The sequence below is a fragment of the Microtus pennsylvanicus genome, chromosome 2 (genome assembly GCF_037038515.1).
Source record: "Microtus pennsylvanicus isolate mMicPen1 chromosome 2, mMicPen1.hap1, whole genome shotgun sequence".
NCBI lineage: Eukaryota > Metazoa > Chordata > Mammalia > Rodentia > Cricetidae > Microtus > Microtus pennsylvanicus.
Window position 1 is genome coordinate 3,457,338 of NC_134580.1, and position 21,884 is coordinate 3,479,221.

Consider the following 21,884-nt stretch of genomic DNA (forward strand, 5'->3'; position numbering starts at 1 on the left):
CAGGGGAAGATGGCTCAGTGGCGGTAGAAATGGGAAGAGGGGGTATTTGCCGGAACCCTTCAGATCCTGATGTGCCCAGAACATAGCTAGCACTTTGCTTTACTGAAATGGGGCCAGTGGAGGCCTGGAGGCAGCAGGAGGGGCCAGGGTCAGCGCACAGAGGGAAGTTTCCAGCGGCGGGCAGGCTCCCTGCAGGGAGAGCTGCGCAAGTCCGGGACTGGAGCGGCAGACACCCTGGCGGCCTGGCCTGGAGGAGGCTGCCGCGCGGGATGGAGCCGTCCCAAGGTCACCAGCTCCGAAGAGCCCCGGGCTTTGGGGCTGGGGTGCTCCGGGGCGGCCCCTCGCGCGCCCCCGCGCCAGAGCCTCGGGCTCGCGCGGTCTCTCTGCCGGGCAGGCTGGCGGGCGGGGCGGGCGGGGCGGCCGGGCCCCGGGCCAGCTCCCGCCTCCCTCCCGCCGCTCCCGCGGCCCGCGCTCCCGCGGGCCGCGCTCCGCGTCTCCAGCGCGCGGCAGGCGGTGCAGAGCGCGGCCATGGGCGCCGGGGCGGCGGGTCCCGGCGGCGGGGCGGGCGCGCGGCGGGCGCAGGTGCGGGCCGGGCCGGGCCGGGAGGGCGCGGGGCCCGCGCGCCGCCGCTGACGCTGTCTCCCGTCCCGCCGCCCGCAGACCCTCCTCCTCCGCCCCCCCGCAGCTCGGGCCCTGGTCTTGGCGCGGCTGCCGCACGGTGCCCCTCGACGCCCTCCGGACGCGCTGCCTCTGTGACCGGCTCTCCACCTTCGCCATCTTAGCCCAGCTCAGCGCCGACGCGGTGAGACCCGGGCGGTGGGGGGCAAGGGGCGCGGGCGGGGACGTGCGGGCGGGCGGGCGGAAGGCGCAGGGCCCGGCCCCCCAAGGGGTCCCAGCGTAAGGCAGCCACGGTAGCCTGTTGAAGTCTTGGAGAGGGTGGTGGGCGGCAGTGTGGAGTTAGTGACCCCCAGGAAGTGACTGCCAAGTGGGTCCTGTCTCCACTCTCCTTGGAGGCCTGGGCCTTGGAGACCTCAGAACTGGGGCTAGGAGGCGGGCCTGTGGACCCCATCGCTTCCCTTGCCAGAGAACAAGGGGAAGAAGAGCTCCTCATACAGCGCTTCTGCCTTCCCCCGCCCCAGTGGAGCTCGGGCTGCGGAGGTGGCTGTGTCCCCAGGCAGGGTTCTGGGGGTGGCTGAGGCTGCTGGGCCTGGCCCAAGTCCCTAGACAGGCCCCATGGTCTCAGGGGCCTCCTTTTTTGTTCCTGTGATTCTTGTGGGGGCTGCTGGTTTCTATGGTGACAGCATCTCAGGCCAGCTTGCTGTTTGGGGCTCTGGGTGCTGGCCGAGCCCTCCAAATTGGTGGGCTTTGCTGTCTTACAGCTTCAAGAAGGCCAGGAGAGTGGGGAGTAGGGGCTGGAGCTGCGGAGTTCCTGAGCCAGACTGGCCCAGGAAAGGAAAGAGCCAGGGTCTGAGCTCTGGCCCCCAGCCCAGCCCTGTTGTGCAAGGGGCCTGGGGCTAGAATGGAGGACTCTGAAGAGAGGGCTTGGCTCTCCTGGATGTGGGCAGACAGATCTTGGCCCTCTCAGAGTCCAGTCTCCATGTAGACGAAGCTCAGGACCTCAGAATGCTTGGCCACCCACCCCCTTATTCTCTGGAAAGTAAGGAAGGCACACTGTCAGCTGGGGTCACAATGGGGAAGGTGTCAGAACCATAGGGAGGGACCTCAGTTCCTTACTACCAAACTCCTTTTGGGCAGTCATGGAATCTGAGGTCAAGAAGGGCCAGCTCCAGGTCCTAGGGTGAGTTTGGGATCTTAGTACTGGCCCTTTGTGCCCTCCTTCCGTGGGACTGCCTGCCTTGTGTTGGCAAGTCTGTGGGCAAGGTGAGGAGCCACCCTAGAAACTCCCTGCAAGAGGTGACTTCTGTATAGATGGCCAATGCATGACCATTCCAGGGTTCCTAGAGGCTGGCCTGGGCAGCATAGGTCCAGCCTAGTTTCCTATGCTGCGCACTTTAGGACATGGAGGCAGAACCAGGACAGAGGGAATGGCAGAGGCCATGTCCCCACTTCCTTTCTCCAAGCCCTGGCTTAGGCTGTGGGAGGTCAGCGTGGTAGACTGGAGAAAGGAGCTTGCTCCTTCCACACAACACAGCACGATCCTGGACTGGCCTTCTGTCTGTTCATCTCCATTTCCCTTAAAAACGAGGGGGCCCTTTGCCCTTAGGGAAGAGCACAGTTGTTGGGAGCTGAAACCCAAGAGCATCTGTAACCGGGCGTGATGCTCCTGACCCTGGGAGCGAGCAGAGTGTTTGGGTGTGGGGGCCTCGCAGGTTGAACTGACCATGACAGGTGACTGGGATAGGGAGAATGAGGCCACCCTGAGGGGGAGGAGTGGGTGGACTGCCCCAGCTCTGCTTTGTATAGCAGGCATCCATGGATGCCCTGGGGCTTCTAGTATCAGGTTAGTGGTCACAGAACAGTGTCTCTGCAGGGTGTTGTTTCAGAGCTCCGTCTCTGTAGTCCAGATAAGGCAGTAGACGCTGAGTTCAGAGCCAGGCAGTACCTCCTGGGGCCTTTTCCCTCTCTAGTATGATGAGATAGGATCTGACCTGCCTCACTGCAGGGCTCCACCAAAGGCAGCCTATCTTGGTTCAGTGTGGGGCTTGAGGAGGGGACTGGGAGGTGTGGCTTCTGCTTACCTCCTCCCCGAACCCCTCTTGGTCTTTCCCTCCTTCCCACCTGACCCATACTGGCTATCCTGGGGTTGAGACCCCACTTAAGATGCTGAGAGAAAGGGGACCAGAACTTGAGAGAGTACTCCTGTCAGGGTGATCCTGGTTTCTAGCTAGCTTGCTTGGCCTCTGCTGACATTTGAGTGCCCAGGGCTGGGGACTTGGGCAGACCTTGGTGGTGCCCTGCAGTGCTGGGTCCTTGCTCACATGGCAAAGTAAGCAAACAGGAGGCGAGGAGGCTGTGGAGGGGGGCAGAAGCAGCCAGCAGCCTCCTTTCCGAAGGCAGCATCTAGAAGGAGTATGTAAAGAGGGGGTTTAGAGTGAGTTCTGAGGGGTCCACAGGAGTTCACTAGCCTAACTTGGGGTAGGAGTCATAGCCATCCCATTTAGGTGAGAAAGGCATAGAGATGCCAGTGATATGGGGAGGTGAGAGAGGCATAGGGCCAAGGACAGGAGAGTTAAGGTAGGCAAGAGGGGCGTTGGGGGGTTGGGTGGCGCTCAGCTTCGTACCAACAGAAGGAAACCCAGGAAGGACAGGGAAGAGACTAGCAGTGGAGACATGAGACCCTGGAAGGGACAAGCAAAGGACAAAGCTGTCCAGCTTCAGAGAGGTGGCCAGGGCTGAGTTAAGTGGCTGCAGAGAGAATCAGGTGGTCCTCTCCCTGGCCGACAGGGCTGGACCAGCTAGTTGGAAGCATAGGTAGAGACAACATACCTGAGACATGGTGGCTCAGGGGACTCTTGTCTAAAGGACCCAAAGCGGAGGTAGAGTGTGTGGCACCCAAAGCTGGGGTCGCAAACTGGTCAAGGCATGATATGAGCGAGACAGACCTGAGAGCCAGGAGCTGGCCGGGAGCCAGGGTGTGGGCGCAGATGCTGCCGAGATGCGGCTGTGGGAGGTGAGTAACTGCTCTGAGTCACACCTGTGAGTGGGATGCACCACCTGCCTGAGCTTTGTGGATGGACTAGGCGGTGTGTTTATGGTGCCCGATACAGCCTGGCCGTAGTAAACAGAATGTGAAGCCAGTCGCTGGTTGGCGTTGCTTCTGGGACATGCCTCAGACTTAGCTGGTAGTGGACCAGGCCATAGTCTTGTGTGTAAGTAACCAGTATTGGTATCAGAGAGCCCCTAGCTCAGGACTTAGTATGTCACCAGGATCAGGGCTCAGCGTGTGACCAGGATGAGTAGGGTCAGGACCCAGGTACTGTGGGGTCAGATATCAGAGTGTAACCAGGATTTCACTCAGAGTATGGGCAGGGACAGGGTGCAGAGCCTGACCAGGGTCAGGGCTCAGAGTGTAACCAGGATTGGGGTTCAGTGTGAGTAGGTTCAGGATTTAGAGTGTAGCCAGGATTGAGGCTCAGTGTGTGTCTAGGATTGTGGCTCAGCCTGTGACTAGAATCAGGGCTTAGTGTATTCATGGTCAGAGCTCTACTTGTGACCAGGGTCTGGACTCGATATGTAACCATGGCCCAAGCTGAGCCTATGACAAGGATCAAGGCTCAGCGTTTAGCTGATATCTGTACTCAGAACGTGCCCTAGATCAAGAAGCAGAGTGGGACTATGCCTGGGACCAAGACTTAGTGTGTGTTAGCGGCAAGATGCGATTAAGTTTAGTCTCCCAGGTGGGGTTAGTTTGTGGGTACTCAGGAGCTGTAGGCAACAGTTCACAGAATAGGAGGAAGCCAGCATTGCAGGACAGAAGCGACTCTTGAGGTGTGTAGACCACATGGAGACTCAGAGTAGGGAATTCATGGGGTACAAATTGGCAGCAACTTTGGGAAGTGCAACCAAGGCAGGTCCTTGGTGAGGTGGGCAACCATTATCCAGAGTACCCAAGGGAAACTGATAGGCAGAGAACCAGAGGCCGGTTCAGATGGACTGTTCCGAGGATTTCTAGATGGTGACTTCTTAGCTAAAAGAAAAGCCAGTCGTATGAAGGTCAGAGGGACAGTGCTGGGTGATGGGAACAACCTGTGCAAAGGCCCTGAGGCATGCCGAGCTTGGCCTTGGAGCTGGCCTCCCACAGTGGGCCAGCTTGCTCCTGCCTCCTCTCTAGGATTTGGGGCCTGTTTCTTGTCCTTGGGATCTCCAGTCGGACCCTCCTAATAAGACCTGGCATTCTCTTGACACATCTGCTTCAGAGATTGCTGCTGCCCCCCACCCTCCTAATGTGCAGAGCTGTCATGAGTGACCCTGAGCCAATTGGGAGGAGCAAGCAGGCTAGGGGTGTCTGACAGCTGCCAGACCTAATGAGGGCAGACAAAGCAGATGGCCATAGAGGTCGAAAGTGGAGTCAGTCATGTCATGGGCGTGAGCCACTTGCTCAGTTAGCTGTGACCTTCCCAGAGCTCTGGAATATTTGTTAGCTACTCCCCCTCACCTGTCCCTGTCACCTGGCCCTCCTCTCAGTTTGGACCCAAGTTCTCACTGGTAAATAAATCCAAGTGCAAAAGGACCGTGATCCTAGAGGGCTCACGCCTGGAGGATGGTGCCCAGCAGTTCACTGTAGGGGTACAGTGCTGTCCACAATTGCTGTCCACTGTTATAGCTAGAAACTTTTGAGGTTGCACAGACACATGGCTGGTCACCCAGGTCTCCTGCAAGGCCCAGAGGCCTGGGGTAATTAGAGGGGCCTGCTACTTCATACGATAGGAGTTGAGCCTCTCTCCAGAGTAGGCTTGGCTGGAGCATAGGTACCTAGCATATACAAAGAGTGGGCTTGGTGTTAGGGTCAGGGCAACTCATGGTAGGCAGCACGAGTCTTCCTGCTTGTGCCAGGGGTATGTGGGTCTGTATATCTATCGGGTAGGTGGGTGTCTGTGGATGTGCCAAGCATGTGGCCTATGTCACCCTGTGGGTAGAGCCTAGTTTGGCCACCCCAGGCCTGTTTTCATTCTGGAAGAGGGAAAGGAAGATGGCAGGAGGAACTGGGGGTGGTACAGAGGTTCTGCTAATGCCCCTATGACCTATGACCTGAGGCGCTGCCTGGCTTATGATGTGAGCCATGCACTGCGTCATCATCTGTCCTGAACATTCCCTTGTGTGAGCATGGTGAGCCTGCCGCCTCTGGGTTGTGCTGGGCCTGTGGTAGAGAGTGGTGGTGTCTGTGGGCCCTGCCCTGTACTGGGATGAGTGAGATCAGAATAACTAAGGCCCCAGTCTTGTGAAGGTGGGAACTGAGTTTAGGGAACAGGGAATCCCAGATGCAAAGACTCTGAGGTAGAAAATAGGCATCTCAGTGACCTTTGCAACAGACTGGGGATACTGAGCCAAGCAGGGAGGGGGTAACCAAAATATGGAGGTGAATCAGGGTGCTTGCAAGAGCCTGGGCTGGGGGAAAAAAAGAGGAGCTTTGGTGGAGCAATGAAAAGTAAAGCTGTGGGAGGAATGTTGGGCTGGATGGCCATAGAGTTGGGGATGTTGGCTGGCTGCCCAGTTAGATATAGTGGGAGCTGGGCGTGGCACCAGTCTGTGCCTCCCTCACCATCCCTGTGATGTGGTATGAACCCTTCCAGAATTAAGGGACTGTGACATGAAGGAGGGAGGTGAGGGCTACTTTCAGGCATGGCCTATGACTGTCATTACATTGGGGAGGGTTTGTTCTCAGCGAGGGACAAGAACTGCTCTTAGGAACAGCCCAGCAGAGGAAGTCAGAGAACCAGGGTGGGAGGTCACAAGACCCTGGGGATACAGGGGGCCATGGTCAGACTTCTGTTCGCCAGTCATGGGTCCTGTCTCACTCCTTGTCTCCCCTGCTCCCCAGAACATGGATAAGGCGACCGTGCCATCCGTGACGCTCATCGTGGGCTGCGGCGTGTCCTCCCTCACCCTGCTCATGCTGGTCATCATCTACGTGTCTGTATGGAGGTGGGTGCCTGCTCCAGAGCCTGAAGATCCAGCCCTCCCTTGCTCCCTTGTACCATCCACTCTTGACCATGCTGCCCGCTTCAGCCCATGCTGTCTGTGTTCCCAGTGCAGGTTCCTGATTGCTGTGTCACTCAGGCCACAGAAAAGGGATGGGGTGGGGAGCATGTTGAACATACAGCTCCTTTTTCCTACTGTCACCTGACTATACCTTTTGGTAGATACTAACTCCGAGCCCAGGCCCCAGCTGGACACACATAACAGTTTTCCTTTGGTTACTGGGAGTCTTCTAGCTACCCACTATCCCCGTGTACCCTCATACCTGGACCTACAAACTCCCCGGGGTCAGAAATAACTTCCTGCACCAGGCTACCAGCAAGGACCCCCTGTGTCCACCTCAGGCCCTGTCAGACTACTTGTAGGCTATGGGGTGGCACAACCTGTTTAAATCTCAGGCAAACTATGGGTATAAGAGGATTGCATAGTTTGAATTCTCTTAATGTCTGAGCCATTAGGAGCCCACTCAGGTCACAGATGTGTCTAGGCAATACCCCACCAGTAGGTATATGTAACCATGGGTATGTGCCAATGGGGTGGCCCTCTTCCTGCTTACCAGCATCTAGCCCCTCCCAGCAATTTGCAGTGAGGTTTATTCAAGGTCATTGTACACAGAGTGTTCTCGGGCTCCCCATGTGATGGCTGGCCCCAGCGACTGGCTATTCCAATTCTCTACCCTGTGTAATGGTAGCCGATAATCGAAACTGATGTGCCAGTCTCTCCCTGCAGTCAGGCAGCAAGGGATCGATGTGACCAGTGGGAGAGGGGCCGTCTGTGCAACCTCCAGCACCAGCTGCCCTCTTCTCTCTTCCCAAAGACAGAGCATCCAGATCCTTTCTGTAAGACTCCCTCTTAGCAGGCCTTCAGGATCTGACAGCATCTCGAGCTTGGAGCTCAGAGGCCGAACTCAGCTCTGACCTGGAGAGGAGGCTATTTGGTGTTTAAAGCACCTCCCTCAGTGAGCACTGATGGCATCACTGTGCCCTGTGAGCTGCAGACAGGGACTGTTCTGATGGCTGGTTAGGGAGCAGGGGCCAGATCAAATAAGCACTGTGCCTACACCAAGCATGTCAAGCCCCAGGGCTTGCTGAGGTTGGGTCTCATTTCCCAATGGCTAGTGATGGTTCATGGTGCTGATGATTAATGATGGCGATGGCAGTGATGGTGATGAAGGCCATGGTTGTGGTTGTGATGGCCACAGTGATGGTGCTACTATTGATGACAGTAGTGGGGATGGTTATGATGGTGGTGGTAGTGCTATTGATGCTGATGGTGGTAATAATGGTGATCGTGGTAGTGATGGTGATGTAGGTTATTTGCCAGTGGCTGATGGTTATCGTAGTGGCAGTACTGGTGGTGATGATGGTGGTAGTGGTGGTGATAGTGATAGGGATAGCGATGATGATGATGGTGATGGCGGCAGAGGTGATGATAGAGGCAGTGATTTCAGGGAGGAATTGGAACACTGTTTCTTGGATAGGCCACATGACCTTGATCCCTGCTAGGTGCTGACCTCAGGCCCTGACCCCTCTCACAGGTACATTCGCTCAGAGCGGTCCGTCATCCTCATCAACTTCTGCCTGTCCATCATCTCTTCTAACGCTCTCATCCTCATTGGGCAGACCCAGACCCGCAACAAGGTAGGCAACCTCTTGTCCAGCCCTGCAGAGCCTTGTGTTTCCGGGTGTGATGAAGATGCCGCTCCCGCACCCTGGCCAGCTGTGAGCTGGGCAGCTTGGTGTGAGAGCCCTTTGTTGACCCTTCCTAGGACCCCTGCCTTGCTCCCACCCTGTGATCTCCGTACCCTGTCCTGCAAATGTGACCCAGAGGCTAGGCTTTGGGAGGGATCTTCATGGGCTACCCTAATGTATTGGAGACGGAAAGAAGGCCTGGCCCAGACACTGCTGTGCGCCATGGTAGAAACTCATAATCATAGTGGGCTCGCCTGTGATTCAATGTGGATCTGAGGGTGTGATTCCCCTGACCCTCGGGCCTCAGTTTCTTCCCTGCTGAGGGATAGGCCTGACTGGAGTTTCTCAGTGGGCCCCTGACCCCAGTTTGCTGGCAGCTGGGGAGGAGGATTAGCATCTAGTCCATGCTTTAAGTTTCAGTGGTCCATCTCAGGGGGGAGACCAGGTTGCTTCCTGCCCAGGATCTCAGCTGGTCTCAAAGTCACTTCTCCCAGCTGTACCACATGCTCATAGGGGATGGGTGAGAGCCAGCGAGCACCTGCCCAGTCCCCTTGGCCCCTGCCTGCCCAGGTTGTGTGCACGCTGGTGGCTGCCTTCCTGCACTTCTTCTTCCTGTCCTCCTTCTGCTGGGTGCTCACCGAGGCCTGGCAGTCATACATGGCCGTGACTGGCCGCCTACGGAGCCGGCTCGTCCGCAAGCGCTTTCTCTGCCTGGGCTGGGGTGAGCAGGGCAGCTGGGGTCGGGAGGTGAGGGTGGACTGTGGCTAGGACTGTTGGGGTATAGATCAGCAGCTGGGAATGAGGGCGGGTAGTGAGCCGGGCTTAGTGGCCAGGTGGGAGGGCAGACAGCTCGGGAGAGGGTGGGCAGTGGGCGGGCATTAGTGGCCAGTAGTGAGGGCAGACAGCTCGGGAGAGGGTGGGCAGTGGGCTGGGGTAAGCAAAGCGTCAGGGTATAGGCAGCTTGAGTAGGATGATGGGCTATCTCTGTTCTTGGCGTTCTTGTACTGGCCTTCTGCTTATTCCTACCGCTCCTAGAGTCTCCATTTGCCACACTGGCTTCTCCCTTTGGGCCTCCAATCCTTTATAAGATTGCCGGAAAATGCAGCCCAGCCATGCCCATTAGCATTCAGATGACAAATCACAGTGCACTGTAGCTTGTACTGGGGGCATATGCTCTGAAAATGGTACCCTTTTTCTATGAGACTGATCAGTAGCAGGCCGCATCTCGCCCTCAAAGTCTGCACTCCTGCAGCATTCTCCCAGCCCTCACCATCCGACCCTGTCCACCTATTTCCTGTAGCGATGCCCTCATTGCTTCCCTCTTGCTGCTTGCCCTATGTGGGCAAGGGATGGCAGGACTGACCACCCCTTCTTCTGGTCCTCTTCTAGGGCTCCCTGCACTGGTGGTGGCCATTTCCGTGGGATTCACCAAGGCCAAGGGGTACAGCACCATGAACTAGTGAGTTGGGCAGGCGGGCATGGCATAGCCTTCTGCAGACCCAGGAGATGCCCCACCTTGCTGGCCTAGGAGGATGGGTCCTTAGGCAGCTCCCTCACTCCTAGGCAGTTAGGTCCTGTGGGCAGGGAGATGAAAAGAATGCCTGGGGCCTCCTGCTTCCTCATTTGGTGATCTTGATGGCCATGAACTTCTGGAGTCCTCACCCCCTTGTGTGCAAGTGTTGAGAAGAATGCCAGAGGACAGCAGATGCACCCTTGCTGTGGGCATTATAGGGATAGGACCCCAGGCTCAGGATGGGGCTAGAAAGAGGGAAAAAACCCTAAGGGGTTAACTGGCTCACACTAGTCAGGCTCTGGGTGGGGATGGTGGCTGAAACCAGCAGAGTGTGGTGGTAAGAGCAAACCTAAATTATTCTGGAGCTCCAGGGAGGTAGGTGGTAGGGCTGTGGAACACCTGTATTTGAGCTATGTTGGAGACACTGATGCGGGATTCTGAAGAATGGAGAGGAGTGCATTGAGCAGCGTTGGCTAGAATGCCCAGTCCAGAGCTGGAGGCAAGCCTGCAGCATGCTGAGTATCCTCTATGGCAGTGATTCTCAACCTGTGGATCATAACCTGCACAGGGTCGCACACAGATATCCTGCATATCAGATATTTACATTTCAACTCATAACAGAAGCAAAATTACAGTTACCAAGTAGCAAGGAAAATAGTTTTATGGCTGGGGTCACCATAACATAAGGAACTATATTAAAGGGCTGTAGCATTAGGAGGGTTGAGAATCACTGCTCTATGTGTTTGATCTCCTGTGGGTACCATGGATGGTGCCCAGGGGCTGATGAAGAGCTAGGCAAGTGAGCCTAGAACCTAATGTCAAGGAGGGCCTGCTAGAGACTCTGAGAAAGAATCAGAAAGGACCCCACTCACATAGGGCAGAGGGGAGCCCCAGGGCTTCTAAGAAGGCGTGCCCTGGGTTATGCCTCCATTTATAAGTGGAGGTAAGGTGGCTGCATGGGGACTCCTGGGGATCCAAACCGAAAACTTGTGCAAGTTTCCCTATTTCTTCTATAGTCACCCTGTTCCTGTACTTCTTCCTGACACACTGGTTGCCTAGTGGGCATGGGGCTGGGTACTGACAACTTGTCTCTTCCCCAGCTGCTGGCTCTCCCTGGAGGGGGGACTTCTGTATGCCTTCGTGGGACCAGCTGCTGCAGTTGTGCTGGTACTGACACAGCCCCTCCCCTCCCCTATCTCCCAAACTGGATCCCTGGGTCTTTATCTGCCCCGTGGCTGGCCTATGGGGGATGCTCGCCAGCTCCATTCACCCCGCTCCCTTTGCTCAGTGTGCTGCACTGTCCTCCTCTTACCTCCATGAGCATGACTTGTCTGGATGTTGGGCATTGATTATGTACCTGCCAGGAGGCCCTTGCAGGTTTGGTGAGTAACAGGGAGGTGGGGGACAGATGGACAGATGGACAGCTGTAGCTGCAGGGATCGAGCAGACATGGCCCAGGTCATGCATGTCCGCCACAGCTGGCAGCACCCCGAGTGCCAAGAGCTAGAGCTGCTTGTTTCCTGGTGTCAGAGGGACCTTGCATTCCCTGGCCCTTCAGTTGACATGCCCATTTGGAGAAGAGTCCAAAACTACAGCTGTAGACTGGCCCAAAGCCAGGAATGGCTTGGCTCAGCATGGGAGTAGATGCTCTCTCTCTAGTCCTTGTCTCCCTGTCTCACCCTCTGTCGGGGAAGGGTGGTCAGGGAGCTTGGTGCAAGTCAGTCTAGCAGACAGGTGGCCCAGGAGCAACTGACCCTGCAGAGTGTGAGCAGTGGGTCTGAGGAGAGTGTGTAGGTGGTAGAGAGTTGGATGACTGCCAGAATCCTTGTTCCTTACTCCTCAGAGGCACCCAAATGGAAGGCCAGATGGGCATCATCACTGGTCAGTGCCTCGGGGGGTGGCTGCCAACCAGTTGGGCTTAGGTGTTGTTTCAGAGCGGGCTCCAGGGTCTGCATGAGGGACGGTCGAGAAAAAAGGCTCCTACCCCTACTTGTCCTCATGTATCCAGGATCCTCTGCCCGGGCCACTCTTCCTGTGACAGCCAATCAGAGCCTGTTGCAGAAGGGTAGCCTTGCCTAGAAGGATACCTGCAACCCAGCTGTATGGTCAGCAAGCTAGGAGGCAGGACTGCACCAGGAGACGGCCCTGTGTGTGGAATCCATAGAAACTGTCAGCCCCTGGGCCTCTGGGCATGATCCCTGGCACAAGAGTTTAGAGTGTCTCCCCACCTTGACCTTTACCCCTTAGGGCCAAGCCAAAGCCTTGGGGTCCTGGCAGCCTTTCTACAAAAAAGGAATTACCTAGGGGCTCTCAAGGATTCTCTTGGAGTGGGGATAAAAAGTAAGATTTGAGCAAGGCCTTGTCCCTTGTCCCACATCCTGGCAGAGAGAGCCAAGGAGAGCCAAGGTGACAGGGACCCCAGGGCATGGAGACTGACTATGGACTTAGGAATGACTCTTAATCTTGTATAGTAATTTGGCTAGTAGCTTAGAGATGCACCTGAGGCCCTAAGAAGCCCTCAGGAGGCACCCAGTGGAAATTGTTAGTGGGGTTGAGGGTTAGTGGGATTGGAGGAGATCAGGAACAAGGGGTGACCAAGATCAGCCCGTGAAACCTTGACCCTGGGCTAGGAGCTCACCATCATCAGGGATCAGGGGAGGGGTGTTGGTGGTGTAGGGTACATTGAAGACAGGGCTCTGTATGGATCCGACTGGCTAGCACTGGGGTCTGAATTGTGGGGGCACATGAGTCACCCTTGGAGATCTATGGACATTCTGGGCATGGCCGTTGCTGATCTGGGCACCCTTGGGCTCTGGCCCACTCCTGCCTCTGCCCGGCAGGTGAACATGGTGATCGGAATCCTGGTGTTCAACAAGCTCGTGTCCAAGGACGGCATCACGGACAAGAAGCTGAAGGAGCGGGCAGGGTAGGCCCTGTGGCCCTGGCACCTTGCCCTTCTTGGCTGGAAAGACCCAGAGCCCACCCACCATTAAGTCCCAAATCCAGTCTGAAAGTTCAGGTGTCCTGGAACAGATTGGGAAACTGGGGCACAGAATCTAAAGGCTTTTTCTAGCCGGTCAGTCTCTGTCTTGCTCTGTCCCTCAGTTTCTGTATCAGACCTGTAACAAGATGGGACCCTATAGTGTCTCCAGAAACATTTCCAAGCTCATTTCTCAAAGAGAGCCCCCTCTGCTGGGCTCAGGCTGGTGGGAGGGCACCCCAGGCCCAAGTCTGGGAGTGCTCTCCCTGTCCCCTGAATCCCATAAGAGGCCTTGCCTGTATGGTGCCTTCTTCACTGGAGGACAGCTAGGGACAGGTGGGACAATGCTCCTCCCACACTACTCAGGTACCTACTCTGTGAGTTGTCCTGGAAGTGAGGATGACATGAGCGTCACTGCTGCCTCAGCTTAGGGACATTGGAGGGTCCTGCCCAGAGTTCTCCCTCTCCCACCTTCTACATCCTGCAGCTGGTGTACTGGTGTCTTTGTGGGGGTCCTACCCCTCCCCCTCCCCTCTGTGCCTGTCTTGCTTGGTGTCTTTCTCTGTCTCTCACTGTCTCTCTTTTTCTGGTTCCTCCTTCTCTGCCCAGTGACTTCTCTGGGTGAATGGTTAGAGCCCTTACTTAAGTGGGCTGAGGGGACTCTGTCACTGTGCTGGGTGCTCTTCTGCCTCAGTCTTGCTGTCTACCCCAGAACAGTGGGCCCACATCAGAGTCTGAGCCTCACACACGTGGGCTGAGCTGTGGCTGGAGTTGTAGGTGTGAAGGTTTCCTTGGACTTTGCAGCACTGGCCTGCTTGATTGGCTCTTAGAATAGCCACAAGGAAGCTGCCAGGACTATATCCCCTCTCATCAGAGTAAACAGAAGTATAGGGAATGGGGAAAGTTGGGAGAGCTGGAATCAGACCCCAATTATGGGTGTCATGAACCAATGTCTAGATGGGAAGGTGTACATAGATGCTGTGTGTACATGCACACAAATCCCTCCCCGACACACACATGTGCACACACACACACACAAACACGCACACAGGGCTGCCATACAGCTCAGCCTATTTCTGCTGTCCTTGTGAGGCCTGCAGGTGGATCCTCCATGACCCAGCACACGTGGGAGGAGGAAGGATATCAAGGCCTCCGTCAGAGCTTGCTGCTCTCTACACTTAGTGACCAAGGCATGCCATCAGTCAGCAGATGCTGGCAGTCTGCTGCCCATCTCGTTCCTTGCCCTAGGCTTGGGTCCCTTAGATGACAGAGCCTCAGGCTACCGTTTCTGCTCCTCGCCTCGCGGTTTCGAGGGAACCTGTTTGCTTTTGTTTCAGCCTTTGATTTCACTTGCAGTCAGCTGCCCGTGCCCCCCCTCGGGCGTGCCCTCACGTGTGCCGAGTGCGGAGTCCTCTCTGCTGCCGAAGCCACCTCCGACGCCACCAGTAATGCCATGTTAGTGCCCTGCGGCCACCTTGGAGCAGCCCTGCATGGGCTCTGCTCTCTCCTGAGTCACATTTGTTTGTTTTATGTTTTTCTTTCATTTCTTTCATTTCTGCCATCCCCTCTGGATTTCCAAGGCAGCCATGCCCTCTACCTGCCCTCTGCCTGCAAGCTCGTCTCGCCCAACTCAAGGCCTGGTTGCTGCTATGCAGCATATAAGGCACTTGGGAGTCAAGGAGTGGGTCAGCTAAGGTATAGAGTGGGACTGAGTCCAAGGAGAGGTGGAGTGGGCCTGCACTGCTTCCTGCTGCTCCCTGACTTCCCCTAACAATTCTGACCCAGAGCCTGGCCTCAGTCCCCACCCCCACAAGACAAGTTGATAGGTGATAGAGTCACGTGAGTATGTATATATGAGTGTTTGGCAGGGAGGGGGTAGGTAATGAACACATTGCTCACATAGAGTCATGTGAGTGTGTATATATGAGTGTTTGACAGGGAGGGGGCAGGTAATGAACCTGTGCGCATTGCTCACATAGAAGAGTAGCTGGATGTGTATACAGTATGTGTGTGCCACTGTGCATAGGGATGGTGCGTGTGTGGGAGTGGGTGTGCTTATAGGTGTGCATAGAGGTTTCCATATGTGAGAGTTGCTGGGTGTGTGGACAGTGTGCTGCTTTGCATGGAGGTGCCCATGTGTAAGAGTGACTGGTATGTGTGCAGACAGGGGGAAGAAAGTGTGCAAGTGTGAACAGGTGAGTGGTGAGTAGTGTGAGTATGTGTGTGTGGATGATTGTTGTACCTGTAAGCATACAACTGTAAGAATGTACCTGGGCATAGACAAAGGTGTATGAATGTATGTTTAACTGAGATATGTTATCCCCAGTGGGTATGAATGTTGTGTGTCTGTGTGGGTACTCAGGAAGATACGGCCCTGGGAACAAGATACAAAGAACAAGGGATATTGATCTCTGACTTGGCTGTGACAACATAACTGTGTTCAGCATAGAAGGTCATCTTATTTAGGTCCCTGCCTCCTTCAGGTCATAGCAGTAGCAGAGACCCCAAACACTAACCCTCTCAGGTCCTCATGCTCAATCTCTGAGTAGGCACTGGAGCCCAGGACTCTTGGTGCCTCAGGCAGATATGAGGGCCAGGTTATGCTGGACGGGTAAGGGGATGTAAATGGTATAGGACCCAACCAAGAGAGTAGCCTGTTCCGATGCTGGGCCCACACTGCTGTGAGCCCCAATGACCACCTTTTGGATCAGCAGTCTTTCTGGGTGGAGTGCAGAAGACCTCGGGTCCAGCCTGAGCTAAACTGAGCCCTGGAATCTTAAAGGTCAGGCAGCAGCTGGAGATGGTGACACCAAGGTCTCCGGAACTCTTTTGGTGATCTGGGGTATCTGAGTCTCTAGGGAGCTTGTGACTCCTCTTCCTCTAGGTTCCTGGGGAAGTGATTTAGAAACTGATGGACTGGAGGAGACAGAAATGGCAGGGCTGACCTTGTGGGAAAACAAGGGATCTCTGCTGATGGGGAGCCCTGTTCCTGCACCAGACACAGGTGACATGAGGTGTCAGGGGTCTCTGCTCAAAGAACGTCTGCTTTGAAGGGAAGGGAAGGGGTTACTGGGCTCAGTGCTGTGGTGGAAACAAGGCTAGAGCTGAGAGTGGCCCCGCCAGTGACAGGAAGTCATTCACTAGAGGGCCAGCCTGCCATTGCTCTGTTCTAGCTTTAGGGACAGGACAGACTGGGGTTGGGAGGGGGAGATACTTCTGCAGCCATGAGGGAGGGAGGTGGAGTAGCTGGCAATTTGCAGGGAGACTCCACACCATCCTCAGCTCCAAAAGTATGGGTGGGGTTAGCAGGGAACAAGGAGTTGGGGCTTTGTGCCTCCTGTGGGATTCCCTCTAAGAAGGGGGTGATAGGTTGTATATTGACTGGAAATGGAGACTGAGGTACAGTTTAGGAGCCCACACTTCAGGGCATTGAGGAAAAGGTGGGTCATCAAGATGATTCCTGGTTTGGGCCTGAGCTGGGGAGGGTGAGCCAACAGAGATCTGGGCGGGGCTGAGAAAGCCAGTCCTGAGTGCCCTGGCTACAGGTGGCTGCTATGTTCGCCAAGTGATGACAGCTGTGGTTGGGGGCAGGAAGCTCCCTGGGGTCAGCATAGCATGGCTTCACGAGGACACAAAGGTAGGCCTGGAAGAGGCCGTGGTAAAGGGCTACTGTGGCCTGAGATGTGACTTCAGAGGCCAGAGAGGTGAGGGTGGCTGTGCCCTTACAAGGCCAGACCCCAGATAGGACCCCCGCCAGGTCTATACTCCGGTTTGGTAAGAGTTTGGGGGATCCTCTGCCCAACTGGTTTCTCCCATAAGGCCTGCTTTCCTAGATCCCACTCCGTGTTCAGTCCCCTTCTCCCATCTGCTCCTTTGTGGGGGACAGTATGATCCCAAGAGAGAAGGAACAAGTGACTCCTGGAAAGGATGGGATATAGACAAGTCACAGTGGCTCCTGGGAAGCACAACAGTGCTGAGGCTGGGACAAGGCACAGTTCTCAAGCAGTCACATGTCCCATGGCCTCAAAGCAGCAGCATGTCCCCACCTGAGCATGGGGGAAAGCTCGGTGGTTGCAGGCCAGATACTGATGGAGGAGATGGAAGGCTCAGGCTGCTAGGCTCCCTGTGCCAGCCAGGTGCTGAAGGTAGGGGTGGCTCAGGTTGGGGCCACAGGAGAGCACTGAGACTCAGGAGGTGAGCTGCAGCCCCGGAAGAGGAAGAACACCCTTTGTGTCTGTTCTGTCTGTCTTGGTCTCTTCTCTGACCCTCTGGCCTTGTCCAACTGTCCACTGTCTGTCCTGTCTCTCCCTCACAGTTTCTCTCTCTCCTTCTGTTAGTACTTCCCAAGACTCCTGTCTCCCACAGCCATCTTGTATTGCAGTTGGGGCCCTGAGTCTTAGGGTCCAGGGCTCAGGGCCTGGAAAATGGAATCAGGGGCTACCTTGCTCCGAGCATCTCTCCCGTCCCTCTGCCCTTCCTGTCTGTCACCCTTCTGTCACCTCCTGGACAGGGCCCACGTTCTTTCCCAAAGAGCTCCTCTACTTTGCTGGGTCCTTTGCAAGCCCTCAGGCCTGGGGATGGGGGAAAGGGGTGTCCTCAGGAGAGGTGGAGCGCCCACGGGGCCGCCCTGACACCCTCCATCCCCAGGGCCTCCCTGTGGAGCTCCTGCGTGGTGTTGCCGCTGCTGGCGCTGACCTGGATGTCCGCCGTGCTTGCTGTCACCGACCGCCGCTCCGCCCTCTTCCAGATCCTCTTTGCTGTCTTTGACTCACTGGAGGGTTTCGTCATCGTGATGGTCCACTGTATTCTGCGCAGAGAGGTGGGCGCCCTGGGCCTGGGATCTACCTGTGTCCTCTTGAGGTGAACCTGTGCCCAGCATGTAGCCAGGGTTGCTGGGAATGGCTCCCTTTAGGGGATAGTTTATTTTTAAGGATAGCTCATCAGCTATGGGAGGTCTGTGGCTGACAGGGCAGAGGTGGAGAGCCAGTACTCAGTGTTTGTAGCATTTTCTGAACCTTTTAGAAGGTGAGAACATGAGGTTCCTATCCAACTATGTCCGGGTGGCCACCAGCAGGAGACAGTAAAGAGACTGAGTGGCTGTCCTGATCCCAGAGAGGCTGCACAGTGGACGGAAGTGCGTCTTACCTCATCAGACCAACTTCTGCTCCAGATAGAGTCAGGACATGGCTGGGGGCTAGAAATAGCCTGCTGCCTCCATTCTTCCCAGAATGTTCTAGACTGCTACCAAGGGATCTGAACTGCAGCAGGTACAAGAGGAAAAAGCCCCCTGTAGCCGCAAGAACCAGGGACCTCAGTGGACAGAAGAGCCTGGGCTGGCAGGGCAGTGGTGAGGTCAGATGCTGCTGATCCTCTAGGGAGGCTCCTGAGGAGCACCCTGAGAAAGAGGGCTGCCTGAATATGCAAAGGTATTTGTGAGGATATCACAAAGCCTGTGCCCGCCTTCCTCCTTCCGGTGCTAGTCATGTGTCACTCAGTTGTGGGAAGCTACTTTGCAGCCCCATTGCAGCACACAGGGAAGAGTGGCTTCTGAGCCCTGCCCCTTGCCCTGGCTGCCTGAGCACTACATCCACACTCTCAGCTGCCCTGCCCTCCAGGTGCCCTGACTTGTAGCGCACGGGCAGGTGAAGTCTAGCCTCATATTATAAGGCCACTGATCTGCACTAAAGTCACACTCTTGCCCTCCGCTCCTCCCTCAGTGTTCTGGCTTCTTCAGCCAGCTGACACTCCAAGAAGTTAACAGGACAGCTGTCAGCAGCAGAGCATCCCACTAAGATGTGGCCCTAGGACTGGCATCCTCACAAAGCCTTGTCAGGAAGCTGAGATGTGACCTATAGCCAGAGGGCTCACAACTCCATGTTGGGTAGGGTGAGCACATGAAGCCCCCTCCAACCCTTGTGTATGGTTCCTGCTGCAGGTCTCAGCACCTCACTGCTGTCTCCAGAGCCTGGATTTCAGGATAGTGTTTGATCCTGCGTCCTTCCTCATGCTGATTCTATTATCCTGGGTGATGAGCCACCTTCTTCAACTTTTCTTGCTGAAATGTATGCTGGCCTTGTGGCTGGTCTTAGCCTTGTCCGTCCAGCCTGCAGTCAGGATGGGTTCTGGGGTACTGACTGGCCCTGAAGCCAGGTACCTGCGTTAGGCTAATGTTCTTACAGTGACCTCCAGCCAGTGGAGTCTGCAGCTCCTTCCCAGCATCAGAAACTCCAAATGTCTTCTACTTACATCCTCTCTCTGCACTGCCGTGCTACAAGGAGGCTTCTTGCAGAGAGAGCCGTGTAGGGTCTTGACTCTCTGCTGACACGCTTCCCCTCCTCCAGGTTCAGGATGCCGTGAAGTGCCGTGTGGTGGACCGCCAAGAGGAGGGCAACGGGGACTCAGGGGGCTCCTTCCAGAATGGCCACGCGCAGCTCATGGTAGGACTGATTGCCTGGGAATGTAAGCCTCTAGGTTCTCCCTGTGCCCAGAGTTCTTCTGGACCCTTGTAGCCCTATTAGGTGAACTCTGAGCCCAAGTTGAAATCCTTAATACAGGGTTTTGAGCTGGGAAAGGCTGTTGGTGAGTTGGGTGGGGGCTGGTGTGCTTCCTTGCCTTCTTCAAAGCTGGCCCATCCAGAACTGTGCACAAGCTAACTGTGAGTTTACCCATACTGACTGCTTCAACTATGGGATCTAGGCATAGTAACTTCTGAGCAGAGCCCTGGGCTCTGCTGGCCAGCTTCTCGCCCCTCTGGCATCACCTGTGTGTTGTCCCAGATGTCCTGTACCCCAGGGGTGAGGCACTGGGGAGTATCTCCAAGTGGTGTCTACACAGGGCCAACCCTCTGGGTCTCTGCCACCATCTAGAGGGAACAGGTGTCAGCTGGAAAGGTACTTTGTCGTTTGGGGACACAGCTTTCCCTCCTCTTGATGTTTCTCCTGGCCTGACCTCTGACCTCAGGGGAAGACTGCCACCTTCCCAGCATCCTGGCTCCTGCATTTCAGGGAAAGACCTCCAGTTTGAGATTAAAGGCCAGACTGACCCCCCTGGAGCCCTGTGGCCTCTGGATGGGTCTTCTAGACCCAAGCTCCTAAGGTGGTCCTGGGTCACCACTATGGCCTCCCCAGCTGCTGTCCTCAGAGATGCAGTGGGGACCATGTTTCTGCTCTAGGGGAGGCTGGTGCTGGCCCAGGTCTGTGTCTGTCCCATGCTGTCTGTCTTGGATGGAATGGCAGAGGCTCTGGAAGCCCTGGCAGCTGCATGGCTTTGGGGGAGCATGGCCAGAGGGGCAGAGGCCGGCTGCTCCGTGATGCCTTGGAGGGAGAGGACGCATGGTTGATTGCACGCACACACAGGCAGACACAAACACATGCATGGAGAAACGTGCATATGCTCCTTCACATAAATGCATAGGAGTGAACTCTGACTCATGTGTGAGTCATACACACAATAATCCTCTCAACATACATGTTCACGCTCACACAGTACAGTCCTCTGCCCTCACAAAGGCACATGTACCACGAGCACACAGAAACACAACCACACATGCATGTGAATGCTGACAGACACATCCATGCTTGCATAGACAAGCATACAGATGCATGGCCACTCCATGTGGCCCTTGGACTAATAATGTGGGCTGGGGTTCTTGGTGACAATATCAGCATACTTGTGACCTCTGAGGTGTGGGTATGGCTTTGGTGGCTCCCTTCCTACTACCCTGCAGGTTGCAACCCCACCAGCTACCAGCCTTACCCTCATCTTGCCCTTGGTCTCTGTCTTGCAGACTGACTTTGAGAAGGATGTGGATCTGGCCTGTAGATCAGGTGAGCGCCTGACAGGTGAGAGCCATGGTGGCCAGTCGGCCCATCTGCTTCTTTCTTATTCCCAGCATCTGTGTACCCTACCTGTCCCCATCCCACACCTGCTGCCACATGGCCCAGCCTGGGCTCCATCCCCCGCCCCCCGCCAAGTCTTCAGGAATCCTATGGGTGTGAGCCCCAGAAAGCTGCCGTGGAGCCCATGCTGGGCTGGGACCATCTTTGGTACCCCTTCACTTGTCTGTCTGTCCCTTTTCCCTCATAGGGCAGAGCAGGTAGGCCACTTCTGTGTGAAACCCTGCCCTGCTCCTGCCTCTGCCCATACACTCCATTGTCACCTGCCCCTACCTGCCCTCCCTTAAGCACCTGTGTTCTGTGTTGTCTTCATTTCTTCATTGTTAACTTGGGGTGGAGGAGGGGCAGGTTGCACTTTGAGAATGGGAGACTTCAGTAGGGGGAGGAAAGAAAGGGGTAGGACCTGATACTGGGACCCTAGGCTAATGCTGAGCTTCCAAGGTCAAGAAGGGACTCAGTGTCTCCCCATGTTGCCAGTGTCAGGTCATAGTATCTGAGGACCAGGGGCCAGGGCAATAGCAGACAGTCTCTGGCTATGGAGATGCCATCTGGCTTTACTCCATCTGGTTCCCAAGTGAGCATTGTCAGCTGCTGCCTGGGTGGGATTCTTTGAGGAGATAACCTTGGGATGGGGTAGAGAAGTCCTTCCCTGGTCTTCGGTGATCTAGCTCCACAGCCTAACCAAGATATGACCCCAGCAGTGGGGGTTGGGTGCTGGCCCACCCTGTTGGTATGTGCTGGGCTCCCTGTGCCCAGCGCTGTGCCTTATAGAGCACAAGGTGCTGTGGGCTCGATGTAGCTGATGGTACATGATAGTGTAGCGTGTATCATTACATGCTAGGTGTCCATGATAGGCAGAGTCCCTGCGGGAAGAGGTTGGGATGAGTTATGTGCAGGCTGAGGAGGTCCTTGCGATGGTGTTGACCTTTGGAGATGGGCATACAGATTGGTAGAAAAGATGGCTAGTCTACTGTTGGGGTGTTGGGGAAGGGCTGGAAGAGGACAGTGCTGGGTGTCTCAGTCACTGTTCTATTGCTGTGAAGAGACACCTTGGCCAAGGCAGCTCTTATGAAAGAAAGCTAGTTGGGTGTTACCTACAGTTTCAGAGTTTTAGTCCATTATCATGGTGGGGAGCATGGTGACATGCA

General features: G+C 55.7%; 1 protein-coding gene across 9 annotated transcripts in view; it reads left to right on the forward strand.

Moving 5' to 3' along the window:
- Positions 1–21,884, forward strand: part of Adgrb1 (adhesion G protein-coupled receptor B1) — a 57,610-nt gene that overhangs the window by 31,829 nt on the left and 3,897 nt on the right. For 3 of the 9 annotated variants that reach the window (XM_075959503.1, XM_075959506.1, XM_075959507.1), the window contains 10 exons: positions 661–802; positions 6,500–6,603; positions 8,195–8,297; positions 8,919–9,069; positions 9,738–9,807; positions 10,962–11,028; positions 12,702–12,787; positions 17,489–17,660; positions 19,183–19,278; positions 20,628–20,682. In XM_075959503.1, coding sequence (XP_075815618.1) covers positions 661–802; positions 6,500–6,603; positions 8,195–8,297; positions 8,919–9,069; positions 9,738–9,807; positions 10,962–11,028; positions 12,702–12,787; positions 17,489–17,660; positions 19,183–19,278; positions 20,628–20,682 — 1,046 coding nt within the window. Of the gene's footprint in view, positions 1–16; positions 286–410; positions 583–660; positions 803–6,499; positions 6,604–8,194; positions 8,298–8,918; positions 9,070–9,737; positions 9,808–10,961; positions 11,029–12,701; positions 12,788–17,488; positions 17,661–19,182; positions 19,279–20,627; positions 20,683–21,884 lie in introns of those variants that run through there. The other 6 variants (XM_075959504.1, XM_075959505.1, XM_075959510.1 and 3 more) reach the window with 4 other exon arrangements.